Below are 26,240 nucleotides of genomic sequence, written 5' to 3' on the forward strand. Positions count from 1 at the left end.
GCTTGACTCGAGAAGGGAGCGCCGTTACTATGCATAGCTATTCAGACATTATCAGCAACAAAATAAACATGGAAGTAAGTGAAATACAACCATGACTGATGCTTGGAACGAGCTGCTGAGATGGTGTAGCTTGAATGGGAGCAGTATGGTCAATTCTTGAAGATCCAGCATGACCGTTTGACTCATGGGGTGCCCGATTTCCACGAGATGTGTAGAGACCAGAAAAGCGGTGGTCCTGGCGTAGGTCGGGAGTATTCTCCAAGTGTCCTTTGATGCGTTCTAAAATTTCAGACTTCGTGCCCTCGGTTGACAGCGAAAGAGCAGTAGCAATATCCTCCAGTTCTGATTTTGACTTGGCACTTAGCCGTCCTGTGTAAATCTCTGTGCCGTCCATCGCATTGCGCTGTACTCGTCGTGCTGCCTCTTTGTCCTCCCGGCGTTTCTTCGCAGCATCTGCTTTCTGCTTCTTCTCTGCTCGTCTTGCATCTTCCTCTGCTATTTTTTGACGCGCCTGCTCGCTAGTCATCAGCCCATGCATCTGCAGACCTCTTCCCTGTCTATGTTGCCTATCCTCCTTAGCATTCAGTCGCTGCTTCAAAGTGTTGTAGTCACGTCTCAACATTACCGCATGACCAACAGCGTTATCACGTTGCCATTTCATCTCCTCACTTTCCGCCTTCATCCTCTCATTTTCTGCACGCAGACGCTCGATTTCCTCTTCATAGTGTTTAACTCGTGTTGAGGTACCACTGGACCAGGAGCGATTTGAGAAGGAGATGCTGCTGAATGGGGTCGCAGACCGTGAGCCTGAGAGTGAGCCTGAGAGCGATCTTGTGACTGGTCCAGTTCGCTGACGCAGTAAATGGAGACTGCCGCTTCCATTGGTATCTGAAGGTGTAGGTGGCCGAAAATTTCTTTCTTGTGAATTGAAGCCTAGATGTCATTTGCGCAGTTAAGTACTAAGATAGTGCTGATTTACTGGTTTACTCACTTTCCTGCTCTGCAATGCACAACCGCCATTCATCAATATCCATCTCGCCACTGTCAGAGTCGCTGTTGATGTTGGGATTGAGTTCTGGATCAGCGGATTCTGAAGTTGACGACTCGGAATCAAAGTCCGAATCAGGTACGACATCACTGCGGGAAGTGGACTGTTGAGCTGACGGGTCAAAGTCAGGATCTTCAGATGAAGGGATATCCCAATCTGATGGCAGTTGGGCAGGGAATGAAGGTGGCAGTTGATCCGAGGTCGATGTCGAGTTACTGGGTGCGTAGTCATCATCATTGAATATTCCCGGATCCAATGGTCTTATTCCTGACTTCCGCCACGCCTGAAGGATTGTGTTTTCTGTGAATGATTCTTTGCGAGCCTCCATATACTCCTTCACCACATCACACCGCCGCATACCCTCTCCCGTCCTCAACGAGTACTGTTCACATCTTTTCGTCCATGCCTTTTGCACTGGTCCAAAGACACCGACATCAAGTGGCTGTAACCTATGCGTTGTATGTGGCGGTAAACAGAACAAGTGAATATTGTTTGCAGCTGCCGTTTCTACCACATCGCTCGTGATATGTGAGCCATGACCATCATAGATCAAAAGGCAAGGTTTTCCTGAAATATTCTTTGCAGACACTTGTGGGATAAATGACGTCTTGAACCACTCGCTGCAAAGGAAGTCGTTTGTCCAGCCATTCTCCGATGTTGCTAGACTTTATTACAACCTTTGTGAGTGTCATTCTACAGTGGAGGATATGATACACACCTAATTTTCGGATCAATTTCTGTAGCCTCGCGGTCAATAGTGCCGCCTGCAAATATGAAACCTGGTACCAGGCTGGTCCCATCTGCACAGACACATTCTATGACAGTGACGAGCTCCAGATTACCTCCTTTGATCTGATATCGCTGACGATCTGACCGCGAGAAGAAGAATTTCCGCCCATTAGATTTTCTTCCGCCTCCTAACTGAATCCCCTTCTCATCCATGTTATAAACGTTTTCCCAAGGTATCCCATGTTCTTTGAGCACTGCATCTAGCTTTTCAAAGTGCTCCTTCACAACAGTATAGTTGAACATTTGTGCGCGCTTTGGATCAAGACCAGAGGGTCGCCGTAACTTGACTTCCGGATGTCGTTTTATGAATCTCCGAATCCAGAACTCGGAAGGGTACTTCCTGCACATGTCATAGACATAGGGGCGCACAGTCTCCTTTGAAATAGGATGTCCAGTTGCACCCAAGAACTTCATCCAATCAATGAGAACCTCCTCTTGGGCTGGTGTAAGGTGCTGTTGTTTTGCATGCGCCTCGTCTCGTGGCAGAGTCAACCCTTCACATCTCCTACGCACTGTGGAATATATGTGCTCGACACCATGCATCTTGGCTGCTTGTAGGAGGCTTTTAGTTTCACCCCCACGCCATGTATCGATTACATCCTTGATACGTTTTTCACGATCCTCGCGTGTGAGAGGAGGTTGTGAATGTGGTGAAGGGCGGTTGCGAAAAACTCGAGCTGTCCTTGGCATTGGTCGACTGTCCTTGTAATGTAACAATGTCATCTGGTGTCTTCAAAGGAACAGATGCTGGTATGTGCCGATTCTGCCGAATGCAAAGAAAGCGGAGACTCAACCAAGCCGAGAGTGTGATTTCCCAATCTAGCCTGACCGTCACACTTTGCTCATGAATCGCGAATAGCATGCTGTGGTGGTGTCCTATTGACATAGAAACACCTGGAGTAGATTCAGGATGGTGCATTTCACATATTTTGAACTTTCTGTGTTGATAGGTTAATGGGATCTGGGTGGATCTTGGATTTAGTGTCCAAAAATCACTCATTTTGGGCACACTCGCACAATGTTTCATCTCGGGAAGGCTTCACAGCACCGATTTTAAAATTTTGAATTGGTAATATTATTGAATGTATGCTAATAATTGTCCACCAGCTGTTCCGAATGAAATATATGTAGAGTGGTGAGCTCTGGAGTGCATTGTGCATTATCCATCGATTGTGCATTCCGAATCAGGTGATAGTACTGGTACAATATCTCTGCTCAGGACTTGTGAGAAATTACTGTACAGTAATAATAAGAGCATGTTCGGATAGAAATATTTGCATGAAGTTTTGAAATATTGATCACACAATTTCGTCGGCATTGTCCCGAATGTTGGTCGGAGCTTAAACCTTCCTTGTCTCCTACTGTACATACTAATTGATGGATATCTCTTGCTCCTCCTCCCTTGATATACACCAGTGCAATCGACTCATCGCTAGTGTCGTTGTGATCACTGCGATCACTGCGATCTGTGTACAATACACCAATCTTATCATGGCTCAACCTGAGGCCCATGAAATCCCTACAAGGTGCACACCTGCGCACTGGAGAAACGAAGAAATCACTGCTCTTGTCAATCATATGTACAATAATCGTGCAAGTGGTGATACCTCCGGCAACTTCAAGCCACAGGTGTATACTTCTGCATAGTGATGTTCCCAGCTCGGCTTGGCTCAAAAGCCAGGGCTAGGGCTCGGCCTGACAAGGCTCAGGCTTGGCCAGGGCTCGGCTTGGTCTGGGCCAGGGCTTGTCACCAGAAAAAATCAAATTTCATCTAGTGTTAGTATATGTACCTCTGCATCCTCAGAATCATCAATATCACTTGCTAAGCCATTATTGTCTGAGTCTCCATCTTCAACCATGACATCCCAGCTTTCCCTTTCCTTGTCAATCCTTCCATCCATATAATCAACTTCAGCTGCAATACATGGGTCATCCGAGTCTTGGAACAAGAGGTCCCTTTTGATCATACACTTGAGACACTGGAGAGCTTCGACAATGTCAGATTTCAACCGGTTCCGTCGCTTACTAATAGTAATGCCAGCAGACGAGAAGGCCCATTCACTCGACACCAAAGATCCCATTATTGAGAGGAAGTCTCTTGCTATCGCAGCCCAGACAGGATAGTGAGGAGCATTAACTGCCCACCACTGGACAATGGTTTGACCACCAAGGTGGTCTTTTGAGTTAAGGTATGCATTGAAGTCTTGCAGCCATGGCCTCACAGGATCATAGGTGGGACTCGAAGCGGTGGGAGTGGACATCATGTCTTCATCAGTCAGATAGCTCCCGCATGAGATTTGTGAGCTTTCGGCTCCCTCCAATGATTGTGTTCGCTGCCACAGGTTTTGGAACACCATTGCTGTACATCTCTTCATAATACTGTTTGTACTAATGCAATATGAGACGTGACTCTCGCAAATGACAACAAAAGACTTACCATATCTTCGGCGTGAGCAAGAGCATCATGGTACAAGTCTTCACCCCAATACCAACGAATGTGATTCGTCTTTTGAAGAGGATCGAGCACTGCATGTTTGACAGTTAGCTTCATGCAATATCCCATGATTCACAGTAGTTCACATACACATTGCAATGATGTATGCATCAGAGTCTGCAGACTTTTCATAGTACGCCAGTAATCTTCGCCACTCTGGCAGTGAGTCCATCTTGAGAGTCGGCATACTTTTCATGGCCATGACGAGTTGACCATGCCTTCCATAGTGGGGTCGGAACTTGGGGTACAGCATTGGCAGCACCGTGAGCCTTTCTGTGGGAATGCAATTCGAGGTCAGCAGTGTTATCTGCGCTGATTACCTTGGCTGATGGCATCACAACCCATTTAGGACGTTGCACACTGGCAGGTGCTTCGTCATGATTGGAATAGATGTGTGGGGCCGCCATCTGCAGATTCTGGAGTTAAGTGGGCTCAAATTGATTTTTTAGGTGATGAAGACCCGGGTAGAAATAAACTATGTACTTATCCGGTGTTTGCCAGTACAAAGATCAAAGCCATGGCCTGAAGGCCCGGCTCTGGCTTGAAATACTGGAGGCTGAGCCTTGAGCCCTATGAGGCTGCCCTCAAGGCCTGGCTGGGCTCAGCCTAAATAAGCCTGGTCAGGCCTGGCCCAGGGCTTGAGGCCAGGCTTTGCACATCAGTACTTCTGCACTGATGGTCATCAACGATGATCCCAACCTTCAACCATTGCGGATCGGTTTAGCAAAGACCATCAAGATGGTGAAGAGCAAGTGGGCATCAGTGCATCTATACAACTCCATCCTTCACTCACTTTACTGATTCAATATTTTAGCTCAAGTCTATTCATCACGCTATTGATAAATACTGCAACCAGACAGGTACACACTGGGACAATGCCAATGGAGCTGGGATCCATGGCCCTGCAGCAACCACTGTGTGGGATTCATATGTTGTGCTCAGTGTATGACAGTCCCTTTTATTTATCAATTAAAAGCTAACATTTTTCAGTCTAATTCTCATATGCATCCATTCCGCAACACAGGCTGGCCCTACTTTGAGAAAATGCAGGAAATAATTCCCTTGGGTGGCGCTAGAGGGCACCATGCCTTCCACCCAGGTGTTATGGGTCCTCCACCAGTACCAGACACTGATGAGGATGAGCCTGGCCTTGCTGGGGCTCCAGCCCTCTCTTCTGCTGGTCCTTCCTCCACCAGTGGTCCTTCCACTACTGCCAATCATTCCTCTCACACCGGCCCTTCATTCACCACCAGTCCTCGCTCTAACACCGGTGGTTTCTCTACTGCTACCAGCTCTGCTGGTGCCAAGCGCCCTTATGAGGGCACCAATTTTGATTCTGTCGAGACCACCTCATTCGTGTCAATCCATGATTCAGCTCAGCTGGTCTCCACCACCTTGGTGTCCGCCCCCCCCCCTCAAAGAAAGCACATTCACACGTCTCTCAGAAGAGGAGCAATGCGGCCAAGATGAGCAGTGCGACACAGGCCGCCAAGAACACGCCTGCTGCTGCCGTGATGGGAATGCAGGGCACTGTCAACCATCTGACAGATGTCTTTGAAAAATTCATTGTCAGTTCCATGAATAGTGGTACCCTTCTGCCTCCGCCTCCACCTGGGCCTGACAGCAGCATGGACTTGGTGGCATGCGCGGCACACCTACTGCAAACTGAGGACATCAGTAAACTACCATTTTTGGCAACAGAGTCCCAGGACACTCCCAGGATGACAGAGACTTCAGGACCCACAGGCTCCCAGTTTCCTAGGTACCACAGATGCAACAGACACTACAGATGCCAACAGATACCACATTATGTTATTGATAATTGGAGTTGGTAGTAGTATAACAAAGTTCATGCCAAACAGAGAACTTTGCATGGAACATTTGCATAATGATATTAAAAATTGAGTGACAACAGCAATACATATACAACAAAAAGCCATTGACATATGTGCTTGTATCACAAGCCTGAGTTTAATATAACTGTGCAATTAATGCTACTAATGAAAAAAAATGAATACAGCGCTCACCCATCTGCTGGCAATCACCAATGGGCACTGGCTCCGATCGACATGTAGAAAAAGTAAGTTCAGAGATAGAGAACCCTGTTCTCTGATAGTATTGAGCACGCCCATCCCACCGTCAGCTCAGCATCATCTAATCTCTTCCATGCCTTCGCCGCTTTAAGATGACTATACTCAGTCAAAGCATTGTCCTTGGTGACCAGGCGGTCTGCAAGCTGAGCTTCCGCTCTTTGTACTTTGCGGTCCGCGCGTATGAGGGCCAGCAAACATTTGGCCTCTTCAATATCTTGTGGCGGACTTTCCTTTGCCTCAGCGATGATTAATGGAAGGTCCTTGGACAAAGTATAATAAGTATTAAATTTGAATGAATTGTTCATTTACTCACGAAAGAAGAGTGTGATAACTGCGATAGATTTACGGGACTGTCTGTGGTGTTTGCACTATGGCTTGGTGGTGGAGTGTTGAAAGGTAGGGGATGAATGCATTGAGGCATGACTCGGATTGATACAGGTGTTATGTGCAAGTTCAAACTTTGATCGGAATTTGCCGAAATAATCTTTCTACCGCTCCATGAATCGTCCGTGACGACTCACATATCCTTCAACTCAGGCTATCGGTGTTAATGGTATCCCTTGCCCGTCTTGTGGCAAGCATTTCAAAACCATACTCGTGTGTTACAGCATGTGAGTCAACCTACATTTCGATGCAGCAAGAAACACCGACATCTGCAACTTATCCGAATACCTTATCATACTGCCATGGGACGACACCGCAGAAACTCTTCTGATGACTCCGCAAATGACGATATCAACCAGGCGAACATTGTTGATGAATTTGCTGCCAATATCCCAGATCAGGAACCATCAGTAGTTGAAGGGGGTGTGGAGTGGGGCAAGGCAGTTGAATACTGTCTGAATGTTCCGAGGGTTTATGTTGGGGGATTGACGTTCATGGATGTCTTCAATCAAGATGACTACACCCATCAAAGAACCGAGGTTCCTTGGTATCCCTTTGCCAGCCAGAAAGATTGGGAGGTCGCTTATTGGTTGATGCGAACAAACCTTAGCATGTCGGAAATTGATGAATATCTAAATCTTAGCTTTGTGAGTTTCCAATTCAGCCATTTTGACTTCATGTTATGCTCACATACAATGTCAGACAAAGGAAAATTCTCTTTTGTTCCACCACACCAAGGAGCTACATCAGTGGGTGGAGATGTTACCATCGGGCCCACGTTGGAAGTATGAAGATATCCTAACTGACTTCCCTATGAAGCACCTGCTTCGTATATTCTATCGCGATCCAATCGACTGTTTGCAATCCCTTCTCAGTAACCCTCAGCTTGCAGATTGCATCAATTTCAATTGTCAGAGGGTTTACAAGTCTGTTGATAGACTTTCTCGTGTGTATAGTAGTTTTATGATGGGTGACCATTCGTGGTACCTCCAGGTATGATTTATATGTGAATTTTAGTGCTAAATGGCTCATTGTACTCTCTTCAGTGTCAGGTTCCTCAGGGCGCTGTAATGATAGTCGCGGCGCTGGGCTCAAAACCCGTGTTTTTGATACTCATGTTAAACAGTATTCATCCGATGCATCCCCGACATTCCGATCCTGATCCCGATGCCCGACCCCGACCTGAAAGTTTCGGACCTGACAGTTTTCGCATCGGACTCGTCCTCCCTATGTCCTGTCCAGTCGTATCTACCCCCACTGGTGCGTATTTACTTGTTTTGCATCACTGAACATTACAGACAGTGTTATTACATGTTATCTACAAAAGGTGCAGTACACATGCTCTTTTACATACATTCGGGCCTGATTTTGCGCTACTGTTTTCGCCTAATGCACTCTGAAATTCTACATAGACACTATTTAATATCTAGTACTTCCTACCTATTGCATTACTTACTTTTCCCTACTCAGTAGTAGGATGGAAGTCATTGGATATTAGTAGTACTTTATTGTATTGCGAAATATCTATCCGCTCTTTTTCTCCGAAACACTCCGACACATCCAACACTCATTTGACCGACAATCCGACACACTTCCGACACATTCCTTTACCGTCCGACGCATTCCCGACAGTCCAACGCATAGTCTGACGCCCGACCCGACTCCGATATTTTTGGACCTGACAGTTTCCCTTAGGACGAGTAGTTCCTAGCTTCGGATTATGTTCCTATTATTGATAACTAACTATCTAAACTAATACCAAACAGCTACCCCTATAGGATCAAATGCACTTGCTCTGCAAGTATAGCAGACTAGGTTGTGCTAAGATCTACCTAAATATTTGTTGCCTAGGTAGTACAATTTCTGCTGAGCCCAGCAGGAATCAGCTTTCTACAGCGCATCTCTACTTGGGGTGATCTTGTCCTCAGACAAAACAAAGGTCACCAATATATCTGGTAATCGATACACTCACCCTGTCCTGATAAGCCTTGCAAACATTGCTTCTTCCATGTGCGCTAAGGTTATGCTCCACGCATATCTACTTGTCGCGCTCATCCCAGTACCAAAGTTTGTCCATTCTAACGTGAGGGTGCGTGGTGTACTTGTGGATCGGCTGTTCCACCAGTGCCTCAGCATTGTCACCGAATCACTCAAGGCAGCTGCCAAAATGGGCATCATGATGAATGACCCTATTGGCAATAGCAGGTATTGCTTCACGCCCCTGGTTTCCTATGTCGCAGACACTCCCGAGGAGCTTCTGGTTGCTTGCATTTGCAGCAACATGTCCCCCGTCACCACTGCCACCTGAGAGCAGTTCAAGGATCCCTTCCGCCATCCGCTTCACAAAGGATTGTCTACCCTTGCTCGCATCAAAGCAGTTTTGCGATCTATTTCACATGCTGATGTCTCCAAGTTCTTTGTGACGTGCAAGAAGTTCAACCTGAATGGCATCCATGAGCCATTCTGGCTGGATTGGCCTTTGTCAGATCCCTCTCAGTTCATAACTCCAGAGGCTCTGCATCACTGGCACCGCATGTTTTGGGACCATGATCTCAATTGGTGCATTTTTGTTGTCAGCGTGGACGAACTAGATTTTCGTTTCATGCTTTTGCAAGTTTTTGTTGGGTACCGCAGCTTCAAAGATGGCATCTCCACTTTGAAACAAGTGTCTGTTAGAGATCATTGAGATGTTCAGCGGTATCTCATTGGTCTCATCGCAGCTGCTGTACCATCTGATTTCCTCTCCGCTGTTCGCTCACTCTGTGAGTTCCGCTATCTTGCACAGGCACCATGTTTTACTGAGGGCACTGTGACAAAGGTTGAGCGTGCGCTGCAAGGCTTTCACACTCTGAAAGAAGCTATTGTCAATGCAGGCGCTTGATGAGGAAAGTCTGGTGAAAACAAGCCGTGGGCAATCCCAAAATTGGAGTTGCTGCAAGGCATTGTGCCTAGCATCCGCTGACACAGGTCAGTGATGCAGTGGTCTGCTGATCCAGCAGAGCGCGCACACATAGACTACGTTAAGGTTCCAGGGCGTACTGGAAATAACCATGATTATGACGAGCAGGTTTGCCATTATCTTGATCGCCAAGAAAAGTGCCAAAGATTTGCGCTTGCTCTAGAAACCAAGTTGGGGGAAGGTCTGGATGAAGAAGACAAGGATGATGGAAATGGCAACAAAGCTGGAGGAGCCCATCATTTCAAAGACTATTTTGAACGGGCGCAACAGTTGATCGAGAGTAAACACGATGCTCCCTGCCCATTCAGGACATTTGCAACGTCGATTACTGCATACCATCTCAGTGCCGACCCAACTCTCACCCATATGACTGTTGATAAGGCTGCAGAAAAGTTTGTGTTGCACAACCTTCGTGCTGCACTTGTGGATTATCTGGAACGTGACACTGCTGGTTCCGTTTATGTGATCGGTGGCAGGAGAAGAGCGCCTTCCAATTGCAAGTTGAACTTTGAATGCATTCAAGTTTGGTGCAAGGTCTGCATGCAGCTTAGAAGGTATCACGAACGACACCTTGAGCCCTCTCAAGCTGTTCTTGCCCAACCGCCCTCTGAGACCTTGCCATGTGGACAATATGATGCAGTCATTGTGAACATAGATCCGATGTTCAAGTGGCTCCACAGTCATTTAGAAGGTTTGTGTTTGCTTCGTTCTGCCCTCATCACTGATAATTCTTATAATTTTTCTAGGTCATTGTGTTGGTTATCTTCGCTTAATTTTTCGCCCTATTACCCCTTTGGAACACTCTGGGACATATCTTGCATATGTGGAACATTTAAATGTTGTTACCATGGACCCGGCTGCAGGGATGCATGTTTTACAGCATGCACAACGCTCAAATGGTACTCGCATTGGAGACGTGATACCTCTCAGTCAGATTGTATCCACTGCCCATCTCATTCCTCGTTTTGGACAATCTGTGAACCCCCGATTTGCCCGAGAAACCAGCAATGAATATTCCGATGATTTTTTTCTCAACAAGCTTTGGAACACAGAGTTTTTTTTTAGCATTAATGGCACAGAGTGATCTATGTACCAGTGCATAGTACAAGTTTCTTTATCCTACTACAATGAACATGCTGAGCATTCTACGTCATATTAAAACCTGCCACAAAGACCAATGTTGCATCTCTTGCATTCTTGCCCATTGTCACTGATCAATTAATGATTACTCATCATGTGAGTTTTCCTTGAGAAATATTATTTTTGTACGGTTGTCGTTGCATTCTAACACCGCTTTTGATGAGCATGGCTCAGAGCCTGTATCCAACATGCATACCTAAGTTTTATTCTCTAGATTCTCCCCTTCGTAGTTCAACCACTTCAGTTCCTGACCTTGGACGGTAAATCACTCTCATCGAGCTAAAACATGCTCACCAGATGGAGCTTGCTGATGCCACCATTTACGAACCTGACAGGATTGAACAGTGACGATTATTGTCGAAACAACTGGATTCCTCGTGCACTCCTTCCAGATCTCTTGGATGAGAGGTTATTGTCATATCTCAAGACTGATGACAGCCATCATCTGTATGATGTGGCATGCAAATGTTGGAACCCTGCCTTTCTTCCATCACTCTTGCATCAGCCTGGCAGAAAAGATGGGAAAGGGAAAAAGAAAGCTAGTCTGGATGTAGAGGAAGTGGAGAGTGACAAGGCAGCTGGCATTAAACCCCAGAATGATGAGGAGGTGCTGGCAAATTTTTTCAACAGGATTATGAAGGTGATCTCAATTGCCATTGCAGAGCTTCATCAAGATCTAGAAGCAAAGAATCCCAAAAAATCGAAAAGTCAACACTGTGTGGAATTGGAGAGCAGACACTCCCCCATGCCCCAAACTCCTCTGCCAAGTCGTCCCTGCACACAGTCACAGATCAAGGCGATGGATATACTTCCAGCCTTTTCGGGCCATCTATGGACTGGCTTTTTTTCTACATGCAAAATGACAGGCACACCGCTTGCAGTCAAGCCTGATCTTGTGTTGCAGGACAGTGATCCTGCAGGGCCAGAGCTCATAGCATGGAACAATGTACTTATGTTTTGTGAATTATTGAAGCTTCCCATCTGACCCAAATTATTGGATACCTTATACGCAAAGGCGTATGCAGTATATAAAGCGCAATTGAATCGTCAATTTGTTTTTGCGCTGTCCATAACTGACTTCGTCCTTTGAATCACCTTATTTGATTGTTCAGGAGCAGTCCATTCACTACCTTATCATATCCACAAAACACTGGTCGCACTCATGGGAATACTTGGTGGGAGCCTCTACTTAAGCACCACAAATCTCGGCTATGATCCTACAGTCATGTTACCCAAAATTCCTCGCCATCCTATGCTTCCTCAAACCATCCCCACCATCAAAGTCAGTGACAAGACCTACCACATCATCAAGCCTATTTTTACAAGGGCCGTCATCAGAGGCAGTGCCACCATGTGCTGGCACATCCAGGACCCTGACACATGTGTCGTCAGGGGTGAACATCCAAAGTGTCCCTGCTTCTATGTTGTGAAGGATACTTGGTCCATTGCCACCTGCTCGAGTGTAGAAGAAGAAATTCTGGAGATGCTGAAAGATATCCGAGGGGTTCCGAAGCTCATCAAGTCATGGAACGTTCAGGTCTCTGGGACTCCCAATACCACAGGTCCTCATCGGGGGACGTTACCCTCAGGAACAAACACGGCTGAGCTACGTATTCATCGATACTTGGTCCTGGAACCATACACTGTTCCAATCACTTACTTCTCTCATCGAATGGAGTTGCTCGAGTGTTTAATAGATGTGATAAACAGTACGTGTTCAAAATCAGAATCATACAGATCACATTCATCACATTATTTTACAGCGCATTCTGATATTGTTGGTCGAGGTATACTACACTGTGATGTCAGCATCAATAATGTCATGATATTTTTCGAGTATACTGCCAATGGTATCATTGCAAGGGGTCTCCTAATCAATTTCGACTATGTCACAAAAATCTCTAAAGGAACTGATCATGCTGTTGGACGACAGGACCTTACTGTCAGTAGATCTGTATCTGCATATTTTTCTTAAACTTACATACCGCTAATTTTCAGGGAACTTTGATGTTCATGGCTAGCAGCATCCTGCTGCAATACTCGGAGCATGGCATTCCATGTGAACAGACCATCGCTCACGACCTGGAATCATCCATATACATCTTCATCTACATCTGCATGATGTATGATGGCCCTGGCAACAAGCTTCGAAACAATAAGCTTTTTAATGAGACTATCATCGGTTGGTGGATCTATGGGGAATGGGACGCAATAGGGCTAATCAAGCACCGACATATGGAACAATCAGATCTCATTATAGTGGACATCACTCAATACTTTCAGCCATTTTTGACTCTCATCACCAAGCTGTGCTTGCTTCTTAGCGAGCAGATCAACTACATGAAAATCTTTGATGGCCATGGTGTTAAACCCACCATCAAGCCACCTCTTACACACACAAAACTTATTAGCATAATCCAGCCGTCCATTGATGACGACGACCATGATGAACCTCTGTCAATCCATACACACATCAGGCAGCTCGTTTTTGATGGCAAGGCACCTTCATTTGTTACCAAAGGTGATTGACCATTTCTAGCCTCCAAGGTCAAAAGGGGCGGTCCTGTTCTCAATGATCAATGCTCTACATAAGTTCAGTGAAGTCTGATACTACTCGTGCCATTAGGGTACCCAAGGTGTCGGGGAATTCTTCCAGGCAGAGTAGGAGGCACTGTAGCAGACATAGGTCTTGATCATACACAACATATCATATATGTTTTCACTCGCACTATATCTACAAAGGCTTCATGTTCTTGTATGTACATCCTACACATAATGATAATGTGTTGATATGCTTCCACAGATATATTGTAATGGAGTTTGAACCAAATAGCTAGTAAACGATAATCAGACTTGAACTCGCCTTGCAGCTTCTCTTTTGGTCATGAGCCATGGTGTCGGGCAAGAAGAAAAAGCCCCAGGTGGAAGGTAAGTATCTTACACTGCTTGTCTTCCGCTCACATTTTGCTTTACAGGAACGTGACATTCGGCCCGCAGTAATCGAGGCAATGGAGGCCATCTGCAACAGATGGCAAACATTGAGCATGTGCAAACAGCAAAATGTCCGCAAAAGAAAGCCAGCCCTGCTCTTGAGTCACAGCCTGTGAACGTGTTGGCGCCTCTGCCAGCGAAACATCGCTCCAAGCCCCAAACTCATGTCCAATTCTCTCCAGTTGCGGAGTCCGAAGCAGGTAATTATACTGACAATGAACAGCCCATTAAACCAAGTTGACATCTCACCAAATCTGGGGGACGATATGGGTTTGCTCCACCAGCTGCCAGGTCAGCACAGCATGAGGTCCCATCTGACTCCTTCGACGACAATGAAGGTGCAAAGCCTGGCAAGGACAGGGATGGTAATGGGGAACACGAGGATGGGATGGTAGGAACATGGATGGGATGACAACAGGGAACATGAGGACGATGGTAATGGGGAACACGAGACGGGATGGTGCTGACAATGACAATGAAAATGTGAGGCCCAATGGAGAAAAGCATGACATTGATGAAATGAGGATGTACGAGCAGGGTAGGAAGGAATGCTATGAGGAGGGCAGTTGGGCTGACCAGGGTGATGAGATGGATGGTCCAGGTGGTGGTCCAGATGATGCCAGTGATAGCAAAAAGGGTGATGAGCTGTTCATGTTTCCGGGCATGGATATAGATCAATATCAGTGATTTTGCAGTTCCCAAGTTCTCTGCACTTAATATTTTCCTCTAGCACTGATCATCTCCTGACTTGGATTTGACTAGTACATGTTGGTTCATTCAATTCTTTGACCTATCTAACTATTCACATGCAGGGCCAGGAATCCCCGAACTCGATGACCCCCGCCTTCGCAGTGAGTTCTTTTCTTTTGTCATGGTTTATTTTGTTTGACACAACACCCTTAGAGCGCAGATTAACGCCAGAAGGATATCACACTGACACAGATGATGAACAGCATGCACCTCCCATGAAACGGCATGTGATATTGCCCAGGTCACCCTTAACTAGTGAGGATGAAGGAGCACACACACCTCCTGTGAAAGAGCATTGCAGATCCGCTGACAAACATGCAGGACAGCCAGTACCTCACAATAACCAACACAGGAGGCCATCAGCTCCAGCGACTAACTGCAATACTGTCTATTGACCCTCCAATCAACCTTCCAATTGACACTCCAATTGACAATCCAATCAACCTTCCAATCAACCCTCCAATCAACACTCTTCCAATCAACCCTCCAATTGTGCTCAGCCCAATGTACCACCATCCAACCATCATCAACAGGATGACTATTGCGCCCAGTTGGAAGCACAACCATCTGGTCGCCGTCAATGTAGCGATGTCCTTTGTCAGCACCAAGAAAAGAATGGGTGTCCTAGGTCCCCTGATCTAGACTATTTGCAAGAACTTCGCCAAAGAGGTGAGGATCATATCAAAGAAGGCAAGGAAGACAAAGAAGAACAGACCGAGGATGATAACAATGACGATGACAATAACGATGAAGTCCAGCCTGCAAGGAACAGCCGCAAATGGTCAAAAGGCCCCATCCCAACGTAGCTTCGGTTTTACCTGCTGGTGTACAGGGACTTACTCGAGAAGGCAAAGAAGTGATCTAGGCTTGAATCCCTTGATAATTCATTTCCTCATCGTGAGACTTTTCTTACTGAGGACGCGATTGAAATTCTAGCAGAACTACATGATCAGTTTGCTGTGGAAGGTCATGGCGTGGAGGAAGGCTATTGGGAGAGGTTCAAGCATGATATGGCTATCATAGTATTTTGTTTCCCCATTTGTTTTTCTTCTTTGATTTGCTGACTTAACATTACCACAGTTATGGGATGATTTAGGAAACATGCGCTCAGAGTTCAAGAAAGCAGCCTGCCGATTGTTCAAAGCCAGTATGAGCTTTTCTGCGAAGCCGATGAATTTGGAGGCAACAATATCACTGTGAAATACATCTGCAATGGCGTCAAGGAACTTCTGGATGAGGGGAAGTTCCTATGAGGCGGACTGGATGCTCAGGCATGAATGTGTTGCTGAATCAGCTTTGACCTCACCTCTCATGCAAGGCCGCATTAATAATGTCGCACACGTCGCTCTGGAGGATCTCTGCAAGATGTACTATTATATGGGTAAAAATGTGCTGGCTCAATCTTTTCCTGATATCTTTGCGAATTCTGTACCCAAAGGTGTGGTAGCACTTGCTGCCACGATCGTAAGTGGGTTCATTTTTCTTCATCATGTGCTAATCTCTTTCAGCTGAATGCAGCACTTAGTGAATACAAGATGGGTGTCGGGCGCATGGAAAAATTGCACATAGATACATACCATCCTGTTCACGAAGGCATCCTGAACTTGATGGACCAGATTGAAACAGACCACTACCACAAATCCAAGTGTCATGGGTTTAGGTGTCGATGGGCAAAGGCTGCTAGGTATCAAGCTTTTTCTCACCATGGATCTCATTGCTGACACTGATGCTAGTGCCAAGACAGAGGCGCTGAAGACTTGTGCCCTTGCCTACTGCTGTAACAATGGTTGCAGCGCTGGGCTCGGAACTAGCTATTTTGATACTGATGCCAAACAGTATTTGTCCAACGCACTTCCGACTACCCCAACCCGAGTCCGACAGTCTGATCCCGACCAGACGCACTTTCCGACAGTCCGGCGCATGTCCGATCCTGACCCGACATTCCCGTGCATCGGACCAGTCCTCCCTATGTCTTGTCTAGTTGCATCTATCCCCACTAGGTGTGCATTTACTCCTTTTGACTTGCTAAGCATTGTATACAGCATTATTACATGTTTTCTCATGGTCCGCAGTACCACATGTCCTATTACATAGGATTTTGGACCCAAAATATTGCTACTACTCTTGCCTATAGCAGTCCGAATTTCTACATAGTCACTATTTAATATCTAGTACTTCCTAGCTATTGCATTACTTACTTTTCCCTACTCAAGTAGTAGGATGGAAGTCATTGGATATTAGTAGTACTTTATTGTATTGTGAAATATCTATGCACTCTTTTTCTCGGAAACATTCCGACACATCCGACACTCATTTGACCGACATTCTGACATACTTCCAACACATTCCTTCACCATCCAACGCAATTCCCGACAGTCCAACGCATAGTCCAACGCCCGACCCGACTCTGATATTTTCGGACCTGACAGTTTCCCTTCGGACAAGTAGTTCTTAGCTTCGGATTATCTTCCTATTACTGATAACTAACTATCGAAACTAATACCAAACAGCTACCCCCATAGGATTGAACGCACTTGCTCTGCAAGTATAGCAGACTAGGTTGTGCTAAGATCTACCTAAATATTCGTTGTCTAGGTAGTACGATTTCTGCTGAGCCCAGCGGAAATTAGCTTTCTACACCGCTATTCGCAAGCGAAACTCGAGCTATATGGATTGTTCTGCACACTTCGCGCAGTCCGAGTTTTTATTTTTGGTGTCACCAACCTCACGGTTGAGGTCGACACAAAGTATATTAAAGGGATGATTAATAACCCCGATCTCCAGCCTAACACGACGATCAACCGATGGATCACTGGTATTCTCTTATTCCGATTCTCGCTAATTCATGTTCCCGCAGCGAAGCACGCAGGTGTTGACGAACTCTCAAGGAGACCCTGTGCACCCGAAGATCCAGACGAAAGTGATGACCATGAGGACTGGCTTGACCGCTCATACTCGTTCTCTATGGAAATTCTCAATGACCGCACTTATGCTATTGCACGGATAGACTCCGATAACCCGCACTACCCGTATACTGTATCCGTACCAAACCTGCTAACCCGTCCCCCCATCCTTTCCGCATTTTTAGGTACCATTGAAGGTGGTTCTGACGATATCCGCATCATGCGCTCTGAGATCGCTAAAGCGCAAGATGCAAGAATCTTGAAAATTCAGAAATTCCTAGAGAACCGAGAACGACCCTCAGAACTTTCGGACGAAGAATTCGAGACTTTCATCGGCGCATCTCAACAGTATTTCATCTTCGACGGAAGATTATGGAAGAAACATACACAGGAGAAGCATCAGCTTGTTGTCCCCGAAGCGAAGTGGTATCAGCTACTCAAAGAGGCACATGATGACCTCGGGCACAAGGGAGTATTTACGATCCGAATCTGTCTTCTTCTCAGATTTTGGTGGCTGCTAATGACCAATGACATCAAATGGTATAACAGGAGCTGTCCCAAGTGCCAGATCCGACAGACCCGGAAGTTGCACATCCCGCCAATAGTTGCGATACCCAGAGGGATATTCCGAAGGGTACACATCAACATTATGATGATGCTGAGGGCCAGTGGGTTTGACCGAATCATTCACGCTCGCTGTGCGCTCACCGCATATCTGGAATGGCGGATGCTCTGCAAGGAATCTGTGAAGATCGTTGCATCATTTATCTTTGAAGAGCTAATTTGCAGATGGGGTCCAATCACCGAAATCGTCACCGACAACGCCCCAACCATTATATCAGCAATGGAGGACCTCGTCGCACGATACTGGCATCAACCATGTCCAAATACAAATATCACTGTACAATTCAGCAAGCTAACGGAATCATTGAGCAACATCACCGAGATGTCCGGGAGGCCATCATGAAAAGTTATGAGGGGGATGAGTCTTGCTGGTATCAATTTGCGCACACGGTACTATGGGTCGAGAGAGTAACCATCCAGGTATCCACCGGACTCTCACCGTATTTCATGGTACACGGAGTAGAACCAATCTTTCCTTTTGATCTCGCCGAAGCAACCTTCTTAGTTGACTTACCGAACCAAGAGAAACTAACTTCCAATGAACTTATAGCATGGCGTGCCCGCCAACTTATGAAGCGGCAGGAAGATCTAGATTCCATCAAAGACAAAGTCACAAAAGCAAGGTTCCGGTCCATCCGAGAATTTGAAATAAAGTTCTGAAGCACCATCCGAGGACACGACTTCGCTCCGGGCACCTTAGTGCTTGTGCGGAACTCGAAGATAGAGTACAAGCTAAACTGGAAGACAAAGCCGAGGTACATCATACCAATGATTGTCCTTCGCTGGACTCTCGGAGGATCATACATATTAGGCGAGTTAGATGGAACAGTATCGAAGTTACGATATGCGGTGTTTCGCTTGCTACCGTACTACCTGAGAAGCGACACCAAAGTATCGGTAACCAGAATCACCGGTATGGATGACGAAGCTTTGGACAAAATTGCGAGTGAAGCGGTAGAAGAGCCAGAAGACGAAGATACCGAGTTCGGACTCAACAAATAAAATCATCTCTAGTGCGATAGTCTCTGTTTTACCCCAGGTTTCATCTGGTGATCTCCATTCTCCCTTTCTCTCTGAACATTCCGAAACCACTTACATATTATCCGCGCGCAAGCATATAGACTCTTATTTAGCCACGCAAAAATTCTGAGAACGAGCAATGGACTTCCGAGATATACCCCTGCGCACCAAACATTACCATACATATTTTTCTTCTCATGCGGAGGTAGCACACCACGCACTTTGATATTTCCAGAACCAAGGGAATACAATCTGAGCATCCGAAGGAATAGAAGCAGACAGCAAATCAATGAAGATAAGACGGATGGTACTCCGCATGATCCGTATTTGATCTCTTAGTTCCGAATCTTCTTCCGATGATCATGTGCTTAAAAACTTCTTATATTCAATTCTTAGGCACAGCGAAGTTCTTACAGGTACAGGAAGAGGACATGGTATTGGATCAAGACATTCACACAGGAAAGACTGGAACTCTGTGGTATTGGCCCGAAGGTGGCGACTTTGCGCAAAAAAAAGAAAGTAAAGTAAATATAGCTACTTGCACATGCGGCACCAGCTTCGCAATCATTCTAGCGATAAGGTCCATACCAATCCGCATCTCCCTTGCTATCCCTCCGCCTGAATACACTTGGCCTCCATCACCTTGAACTGCTTCTGCAAAGCCTCGTCCACCTCATCCAAAGTCTCCACCTCCTCCTCCAATGCATCCACAGCCTTCCTCTTTGAGCCTCTTGCGACTGGGCAAGGCGCGACGCGATCGTCCTCCGAGATAGAGATGGCCCACGCCACCGGAACAGCTGCAGGGCAAGAAGGCCCAGCGACCAGCGCCAGAGTTGCCGCCACAGCCTTCTTGCCTTCTAGAGAAAAGTGTTAGTACGAGTAAGCGAAAAGGGAAGAAGGAACTTACTAGGTGGAGTGGTGCTGTACTCGCACCGGATGTGTGCTCTCTTGCACGCTTGGCAACTCTGGCCTGCCAAACCAAAGCAGGTGGAGTTCTGCCGCTCGCAGCGAGTGCACCGCTTAGAGTACCGGATTGCCGGCGTAGATTTGGTCGACATGCGACCTGTCTGAGGAAAAACGTTAAGTACATAAGATAAGAAAAAGAGGAAAGACTCACCTTAGGATGGACAAACCGGTCGCCCGATGCTTCCACGTCACTGTCTTCCCCCTCCTCCTCCTCCTCAGACGACTCCTTCTCCTCCTCATCCGGTGCCTGTAGTGTCCTCCTCGCCAACCTTTCCTCGCCGCTTCCTCAATCGCCAACCTCTTCTGTTCCTCCTCCGCGAGCCTCACCCGTTCCTCCTCCACAGCCTTTGCCTCGGCCTGCTTAGCAGCCTCCTCCTTCATTGCAGGGACCGTGTCTTGAACCTTCGGAAGGGCGGCAATGCAGGCATCGCCCTTTGCAGCGATTTTGCCGGACATTGGGAGAGTCACACCCTTCTCCTTCACCTCCTTCTGGCAAGAGGAGAAGTTATCCTAGTAGAACATCAGCATCGTCAGGAAACTCTCAAGGAACAAAGTACTCATGAAAAACTTGGACCAGTCACGGCACCAAACTTCCTTGTCGAGGAAGGGAGTGTCCTCCTCCGGAATGATTGCCGAGAGCTGGTCGAGCTCAACGACAAGAGCAAGGAATGTGCCCATAATGCACTCGGCATCTGGGTTGACAGAGGATTGGAAAAAGGACATAATGATGTGAAAAGTTGAGAAAAGAAACGAGTGGCGAGAAAAGAGCGAGACTTTATAGAGAACAATGATTTCACCACAGTGGACTTCTATTTTTCCGTCCACTTCTCACAATTCACTGAACCACTGAACCTCACATCATTTCCCTTTTTGGAACTTCAGTCACGTGCGCCCAAATTCGCAGAATTTTCACTAAGTCTATTCGAGTATTGGTGACCGAGGACGGTCAGTATTTAAGGCCCCCGCAGATGTAACAATGGTTGTGGCGCTGGGCTTGGAACCAGGCAATCCAACACCTATGTTCATACCATTCCCCGACCTCCCTTGACCTTCCGAAGGCCGTGCGCACTTGTCCAAACCTTCCGCAGGCAGTTCTCGTGTTCCGAGACCCGTCCGAACCTCGTAAGTTACCATACCATGTCCTATCCTCATCCTTTTGACTTCGCTGGTGCATTTTCCTTTATTCTAACTATATGTTGACTACGTCTTAGTGCTACACTGGATAACAATTCCATCAGCATCCTGTCGGGAGTCTCGGAATACATATAAACAGTACTGCATCACAGCTTATTACATGTATACTTGCATTCCTGCACGCCTTGCGGCTTATTACATAGGTTCGGACTTGCTTATCTCGCTACTAGTTTTGCCTATGGATTTTGGCCTCTCACAGAAGTAGGATATAATCTCGCTTGCTGGCTACTGATAGGACACTTCACTTCCCGTACTTTGAATAGTAATTAGTAGAGTCACCTTGGTATAATCGTAAACTGCGCAATCGATCCTTGTTCATTCGGAACAATTGTTTGGCTAGACCGCTGCCAATTTTGCACTTCATTTATTCTCGAGTCTCGATAGATTAGTGTTGTTCCGGACTTCGGACATTGCACAAAGTCTTATACTGTTATTCGACACACCGACATATATAGACCTTCGGACAGCCTTCGCAAGCCTCGGAAGGCATCGCGCTACTTTGGGCAACACTTTTGCAGCCTCAACGACCTTTGGTTGCATCGGACAAGTTTCTCGGTACTTCAGAAGTAGTCTCGGAACTACAGGACGAACATTAAAGAGGTTTCCTTCCAATATCTTGTCTACTCTCTAACTGTATAAGACTTCCCTTGCATTATCAAGGTAGTTCTTAGGTTGTCTCTTGGGACGAAGCATACTCGCATCTCTCAGGACTAGGGACTCACATTCAGTAGAGCCCAGCCCAGACCTACTCTTTACAACATTATTAATCTCATTATATCTAGATGAACAACAGGATCCTTCATCAGATGATGATACGACATATCTCCTGCATGCCACTGATATCAAAACCCCTACCATCCACAAACTGCAGGTCTTGATCTGTGAATGGCAATATGATTGGGGCCCTGCCAATATCTGGGAGAAAGTTTTCAATGAAAAACTTTGGCTGGCCCAAGACCGAGGCAACTGTGCAGTCAACCACTTTTTTAGCCAATGTGAGGAACACACCACGGTTGGACAAGCTCTACTCAACGACTTGAAGCACATTGCATATAGTCCATGCAGTAATGGTAAACAGACGAGGGATAGATGTATGTGAATGTATGATCAGATGTTAATAGTGTTGTCAGAGGTCAAGTTTTTCGAGGTCAAACTCGACAAGTATACTCCTGCTATTCCGTTATGTAGGATATCTTCTGCACGCTACTATGAACATGCTTAATATATGATTTATTTGACCCACAGTATGAACATGTTTAATATAATGAATTTGGCACATCTTGAGAACATTCAGTGCACAATTTGCATGCGTGATGAGATCTATTGAGAGTGAACACATACATAGTGAACATAGCGAACATCATAGCAAACACATTCACTATCACTACATAACACTCTCAGATTCAACTATGAGAATGAATTATGGTCTAAAATTATTATAGAATAGCTAGGATTGGATCCCATGTATTGCTAGTTATATCTGAGGCAGGAACATGAATTGTGTAGTGAGCTTTCTCCATGTTCGTGTTCAATGGCCAATTTGCATGACTCGTTCAAGTTGCCTCAATTCCAAATCCTTGGTAGTGCCACATATGAAATGTGCACCACACAAAACATCAGCCTGTAATGCAAGCACAATTACTATATCACATGTATGTATCCTATCATTTTCATTCAAACTGAACTCATATCACTCCACATCAAACTGAAGAAGCCCTCCTTAAGTATATAATTCGGCATGCTAGATACATTGTGTTATAGTAGTTAGGTATGCTAAATCTAGCTGTTGCTCAGCTCTTGCGACAGATCATCAAAATAAGACCAGGCTCATCAGAGCCAGAGGATGATGTAGTAAGTGTTGGACTAACTGGCATTTGGGAGGGACCAGAGGAGCAGAAAGGCCCTCCAACTGTAGGTACTGCACGTATGGAACCCTGGGAGTAGTGCTTCGTGCACAAGGCCAGTGCATCAGACCAGTGTTCACAATGCATGTGAGCGGCACCCCTAATGCCATCAACACGTGCCTTTGCGTCAAGCCTGAGGTTGCTAAGTTAAACACGTAGATAGTCGATCAAGAATAACATACCAGTTGAAAAAGATGCTGACCTCTTGCCCCACGGTAACTACATAATATCCATGAATTTTTACTCCACTTGAAGGATGAAGCTTGTCCAGATGACCACGGAACAATGCGAGGCATTGGAAGCCTTGATTGAGCACCAAGATGACATGGATGATGTCACATTTGAGGCAGGAGACATGTCAACTGACGTCAATGAGATCCTGCGTGAAAAACACATTGATGTAGGAGTTGTCGAGGACCTCACTTGTGAGATCGTGGGAGACTTCTAAAAACCGTAAGTCTATCTAAACTTATATCAACTTCAAGTTCTCTTACCTGCAATTGGGGAAACAGCATTACATCAAGAAGCAACACACAATGAATCAATCATCACATGCAGCGTGATCACATACAGCAATGCATGGACACATTCAATATTCAGCTGCCAGTTATCACATGTGCATTTCTGGAGTGGAGTTTGGACTGCAAACTAAGTGGTAAAAAGAGCTTCTTTGATCAAAGGTGTGTGCTGGAAGAGGCTAATTCAGGTCTCTGGACAGGTAAAGTTGTTGATGTATTCTGTGAGTCGTGCCCTCTTACACTGTGAGATTGTTCCCTGACAGCATATACTACATAATAGATGCTAAGAGCACAACTCTCACAATCAGTGTGACAGATGCATTTATTGTGTCTGCCCTTGTCCATCATGGTGTGATCCCATGTTCACCCATTTTGCCGTCTGTTGCCATCACCATTGATGCACTCGAGCTACATTGTGTTGCACATTTTCGAAATCCTCACTTTTTGATGCAGGCATTCAGCAAAACACTTTGCAACTTACATGGGGTATGTTTTTCAATTTCTCAGTTCATCATTGTGCTTATGAATAAAACTTTGAAGGTCGAGTATCATCACTACCTTTCATGCCAACTCACAATTGTCTTTGGCCTTTACATGCTAATTCACAGTTCTGTAGATTCTCTGGTAGCTGAGGCACTCAACCATGATTCTCTGGATTGGCGGCTCAAACATGCCTGTCCCTCATGTACCTATACTCTCAAGGACGAGGTACCTCTTACATTCACTCTACTATTCGCTATGGATGGCAATGACTCCCTCAAGCGCATCCTTTGTCGCACTCTTGGCATAGATGAGAAAGACAGTGGAGAATCATCTGAACTTCCTACCATGCAGCATGTCCGAGGGGATTGTTATCTCTTGCGTGATTGTGTTAATCAGTGGAGCAAAGTAGGCATGGAGGACTCAGAGGTACATCTACAATTTCATTTAAAAATGATTTTTTTGACTTATTTGCAGGTAACACGTGATTCAGACTCGTCAGGAAACCCTTGCACGGACAGGTGGAATAACATGGATGATGAGAAGACAAAGAGGGCATGGGGGATATATGATGAAATGGGAATCTTCACTGTGGTGTGCCGACATGGATTTAGCCTCTTAATTGTTGATATGGTTCAGAGTGGGGAGTTGTATGTCTGAGCTATTCTTGTGATATCTGCTAACATTCATTCCTATATCACACAGGGCAAAATACCCACTAGTTATTGTTGCAAAATTGATGGACATCTTTGGTAATGGCCTTGGTGGTGGATATGACATTGGATGTCAGTTCAAGACAACACTTAACAACAGTCCTTTAGGTCCCTGCGTGCATTCTCTCCATTACATGTCCCTCGTTGGCGCATTCCACGGGCATGCTCACCGCTGACTGTGCCAGCTTGATCATCTCGCACGATATGTTCCAGTTTTGGGGCTGGAAGACTTAGAAATGTGCGAGCACACGTTCTCGAAATCAAATTCTTTGGCACCTACGACGTGTTACTCAAGTATCTTCCACTGTCAGCAAGCTATCATAAGCTACTTCGAGTACAACAATGATTATGAAGTATATGCAAATCTATGTATGTTCACTATGCTCACATCAGTACTCTTTTTCTGACCTCAATTTGCAGCCAATTTTTTGTACAACAACTACAAACAAGCTCTCAACATCATAGCCAACAGTCGCATTACACTCCCAAAATCAATGCAAGATCTTGATATCACTCAGGAGTCCATCTTTGAGGACTGGCTAATGAAGGAGAAGACTTATTTACAGAGTCCCCATACTGAACCTGAGCATGAGACATTGCAAATGGAGTACTGGCAAAAACTTGTTAATCTAGGTGCAAGCAAGTGAGTATTTCATCTGTCTATGTGAGGCATTTGATATTTTATTGTGTACAGGGAGGATCTTGATACTACAAGCTTAGTATGGGCTGTAGCCACACCTGTTAGGTTTAGCCAATCAGTCAGATCTGTCCCGCTCATTTTTGTATTAGTCAGGGTCAGCTGAGTCTTTCATTGGCCAATCTCTCCATCAGGGTTGTATATTAGTGGGCCTTGACCTCTCCTGAGATCTGAGTGTTGCTCTGTATGTGCTCACTACTGCTGATCTGTCTGCTAACTTCCCTCGGCTGCCAGACATGGTTCTCATTGGCTCGTCTCCCAGCCAGTGATGCACTCATTCCATTTTAGTCAGTCTCAGACTTGACCAATCTGAAGGATTGGGCACTGTACATAGCCACCACCTCCGATCCACCATTCCAGTAAGGCCAAGGTCAATCTTTTTTCAATTATTGAGCGCTAACCAGGTTTAGCTTCAGTGCTGTACCCTAGTGTTTATGGCAACAATGTCCATAGTTCAAACTATAAAGGTAATGAGTCTCTCAATTTTGAGTGCATCAAATTCCGCTTTCTCAATCCAATATTGTTTGCAGTTCACCATCTTCTACCATCCATACATCATCTGACTTTGTGTCG

General features: G+C 45.8%; 9 protein-coding genes across 9 annotated transcripts; 7 read left to right on the plus strand and 2 right to left on the minus strand.

Moving 5' to 3' along the window:
• Positions 1-5,006: 5,006 nt before the first annotated feature.
• On the plus strand, positions 5,007-6,000 carry EDB93DRAFT_1253068 (uncharacterized protein; the record flags this gene model as incomplete). The annotated part of the gene is made up of 5 exons (XM_041453383.1): positions 5,007-5,093; positions 5,146-5,274; positions 5,322-5,729; positions 5,777-5,899; positions 5,956-6,000. 5 exons carry the CDS (start codon positions 5,007-5,009, stop codon positions 5,998-6,000), a joined length of 792 nt encoding a protein of 263 aa, XP_041304919.1.
• Positions 6,001-6,417: 417 nt separating this feature from the next.
• On the minus strand, positions 6,418-6,845 carry EDB93DRAFT_1106128 (uncharacterized protein; the record flags this gene model as incomplete). Its single annotated transcript, XM_041447579.1, has 2 exons — positions 6,418-6,684; positions 6,738-6,845. The coding sequence occupies 2 exons, from the start codon at positions 6,843-6,845 to the stop codon at positions 6,418-6,420; spliced, it is 375 nt and encodes a 124-aa protein (XP_041304920.1).
• Positions 6,846-7,110: 265 nt separating this feature from the next.
• Positions 7,111-9,494, plus strand: EDB93DRAFT_1253070 (uncharacterized protein; the record flags this gene model as incomplete). Its single annotated transcript, XM_041453384.1, has 5 exons — positions 7,111-7,455; positions 7,511-7,801; positions 7,855-8,068; positions 8,737-9,068; positions 9,123-9,494. The coding sequence occupies 5 exons, from the start codon at positions 7,111-7,113 to the stop codon at positions 9,492-9,494; spliced, it is 1,554 nt and encodes a 517-aa protein (XP_041304921.1).
• Positions 9,495-9,782: 288 nt separating this feature from the next.
• On the plus strand, positions 9,783-10,851 carry EDB93DRAFT_1253071 (uncharacterized protein; the record flags this gene model as incomplete). The annotated part of the gene is made up of 2 exons (XM_041453385.1): positions 9,783-10,458; positions 10,514-10,851. The coding sequence occupies 2 exons, from the start codon at positions 9,783-9,785 to the stop codon at positions 10,849-10,851; spliced, it is 1,014 nt and encodes a 337-aa protein (XP_041304922.1).
• A 1,539-nt stretch (positions 10,852-12,390) lies between these two features.
• On the plus strand, positions 12,391-13,436 carry EDB93DRAFT_1090273 (uncharacterized protein; the record flags this gene model as incomplete). Its single annotated transcript, XM_041446266.1, has 3 exons — positions 12,391-12,616; positions 12,671-12,849; positions 12,906-13,436. 3 exons carry the CDS (start codon positions 12,391-12,393, stop codon positions 13,434-13,436), a joined length of 936 nt encoding a protein of 311 aa, XP_041304923.1.
• Positions 13,437-14,297: 861 nt separating this feature from the next.
• Positions 14,298-15,454, plus strand: EDB93DRAFT_1253073 (uncharacterized protein; the record flags this gene model as incomplete). The annotated part of the gene is made up of 5 exons (XM_041453386.1): positions 14,298-14,581; positions 14,661-14,749; positions 14,802-14,932; positions 14,970-15,140; positions 15,200-15,454. 5 exons carry the CDS (start codon positions 14,298-14,300, stop codon positions 15,452-15,454), a joined length of 930 nt encoding a protein of 309 aa, XP_041304924.1.
• A 406-nt stretch (positions 15,455-15,860) lies between these two features.
• On the plus strand, positions 15,861-18,518 carry EDB93DRAFT_1253074 (uncharacterized protein; the record flags this gene model as incomplete). Its single annotated transcript, XM_041453387.1, has 6 exons — positions 15,861-16,112; positions 16,157-16,332; positions 16,382-16,648; positions 17,279-18,023; positions 18,101-18,223; positions 18,291-18,518. The coding sequence occupies 6 exons, from the start codon at positions 15,861-15,863 to the stop codon at positions 18,516-18,518; spliced, it is 1,791 nt and encodes a 596-aa protein (XP_041304925.1).
• A 1,283-nt stretch (positions 18,519-19,801) lies between these two features.
• On the minus strand, positions 19,802-20,884 carry EDB93DRAFT_1106131 (uncharacterized protein; the record flags this gene model as incomplete). Its single annotated transcript, XM_041447580.1, has 5 exons — positions 19,802-20,052; positions 20,103-20,262; positions 20,313-20,430; positions 20,460-20,671; positions 20,753-20,884. The coding sequence occupies 5 exons, from the start codon at positions 20,882-20,884 to the stop codon at positions 19,802-19,804; spliced, it is 873 nt and encodes a 290-aa protein (XP_041304926.1).
• Positions 20,885-23,530: 2,646 nt separating this feature from the next.
• On the plus strand, positions 23,531-25,834 carry EDB93DRAFT_1253076 (uncharacterized protein; the record flags this gene model as incomplete). The annotated part of the gene is made up of 9 exons (XM_041453388.1): positions 23,531-23,684; positions 24,394-24,686; positions 24,735-24,851; positions 24,897-24,907; positions 24,963-25,113; positions 25,156-25,339; positions 25,391-25,613; positions 25,665-25,710; positions 25,760-25,834. The coding sequence occupies 9 exons, from the start codon at positions 23,531-23,533 to the stop codon at positions 25,832-25,834; spliced, it is 1,254 nt and encodes a 417-aa protein (XP_041304927.1).
• Between the last annotated feature and the right edge of the window lie 406 nt (positions 25,835-26,240).

This window comes from Suillus bovinus (genome assembly GCF_016758785.1).
Source record: "Suillus bovinus strain UH-Sbo-P2 chromosome Unknown EDB93scaffold_54, whole genome shotgun sequence".
NCBI classification, from domain to species: Eukaryota; Fungi; Basidiomycota; class Agaricomycetes; order Boletales; family Suillaceae; genus Suillus; species Suillus bovinus.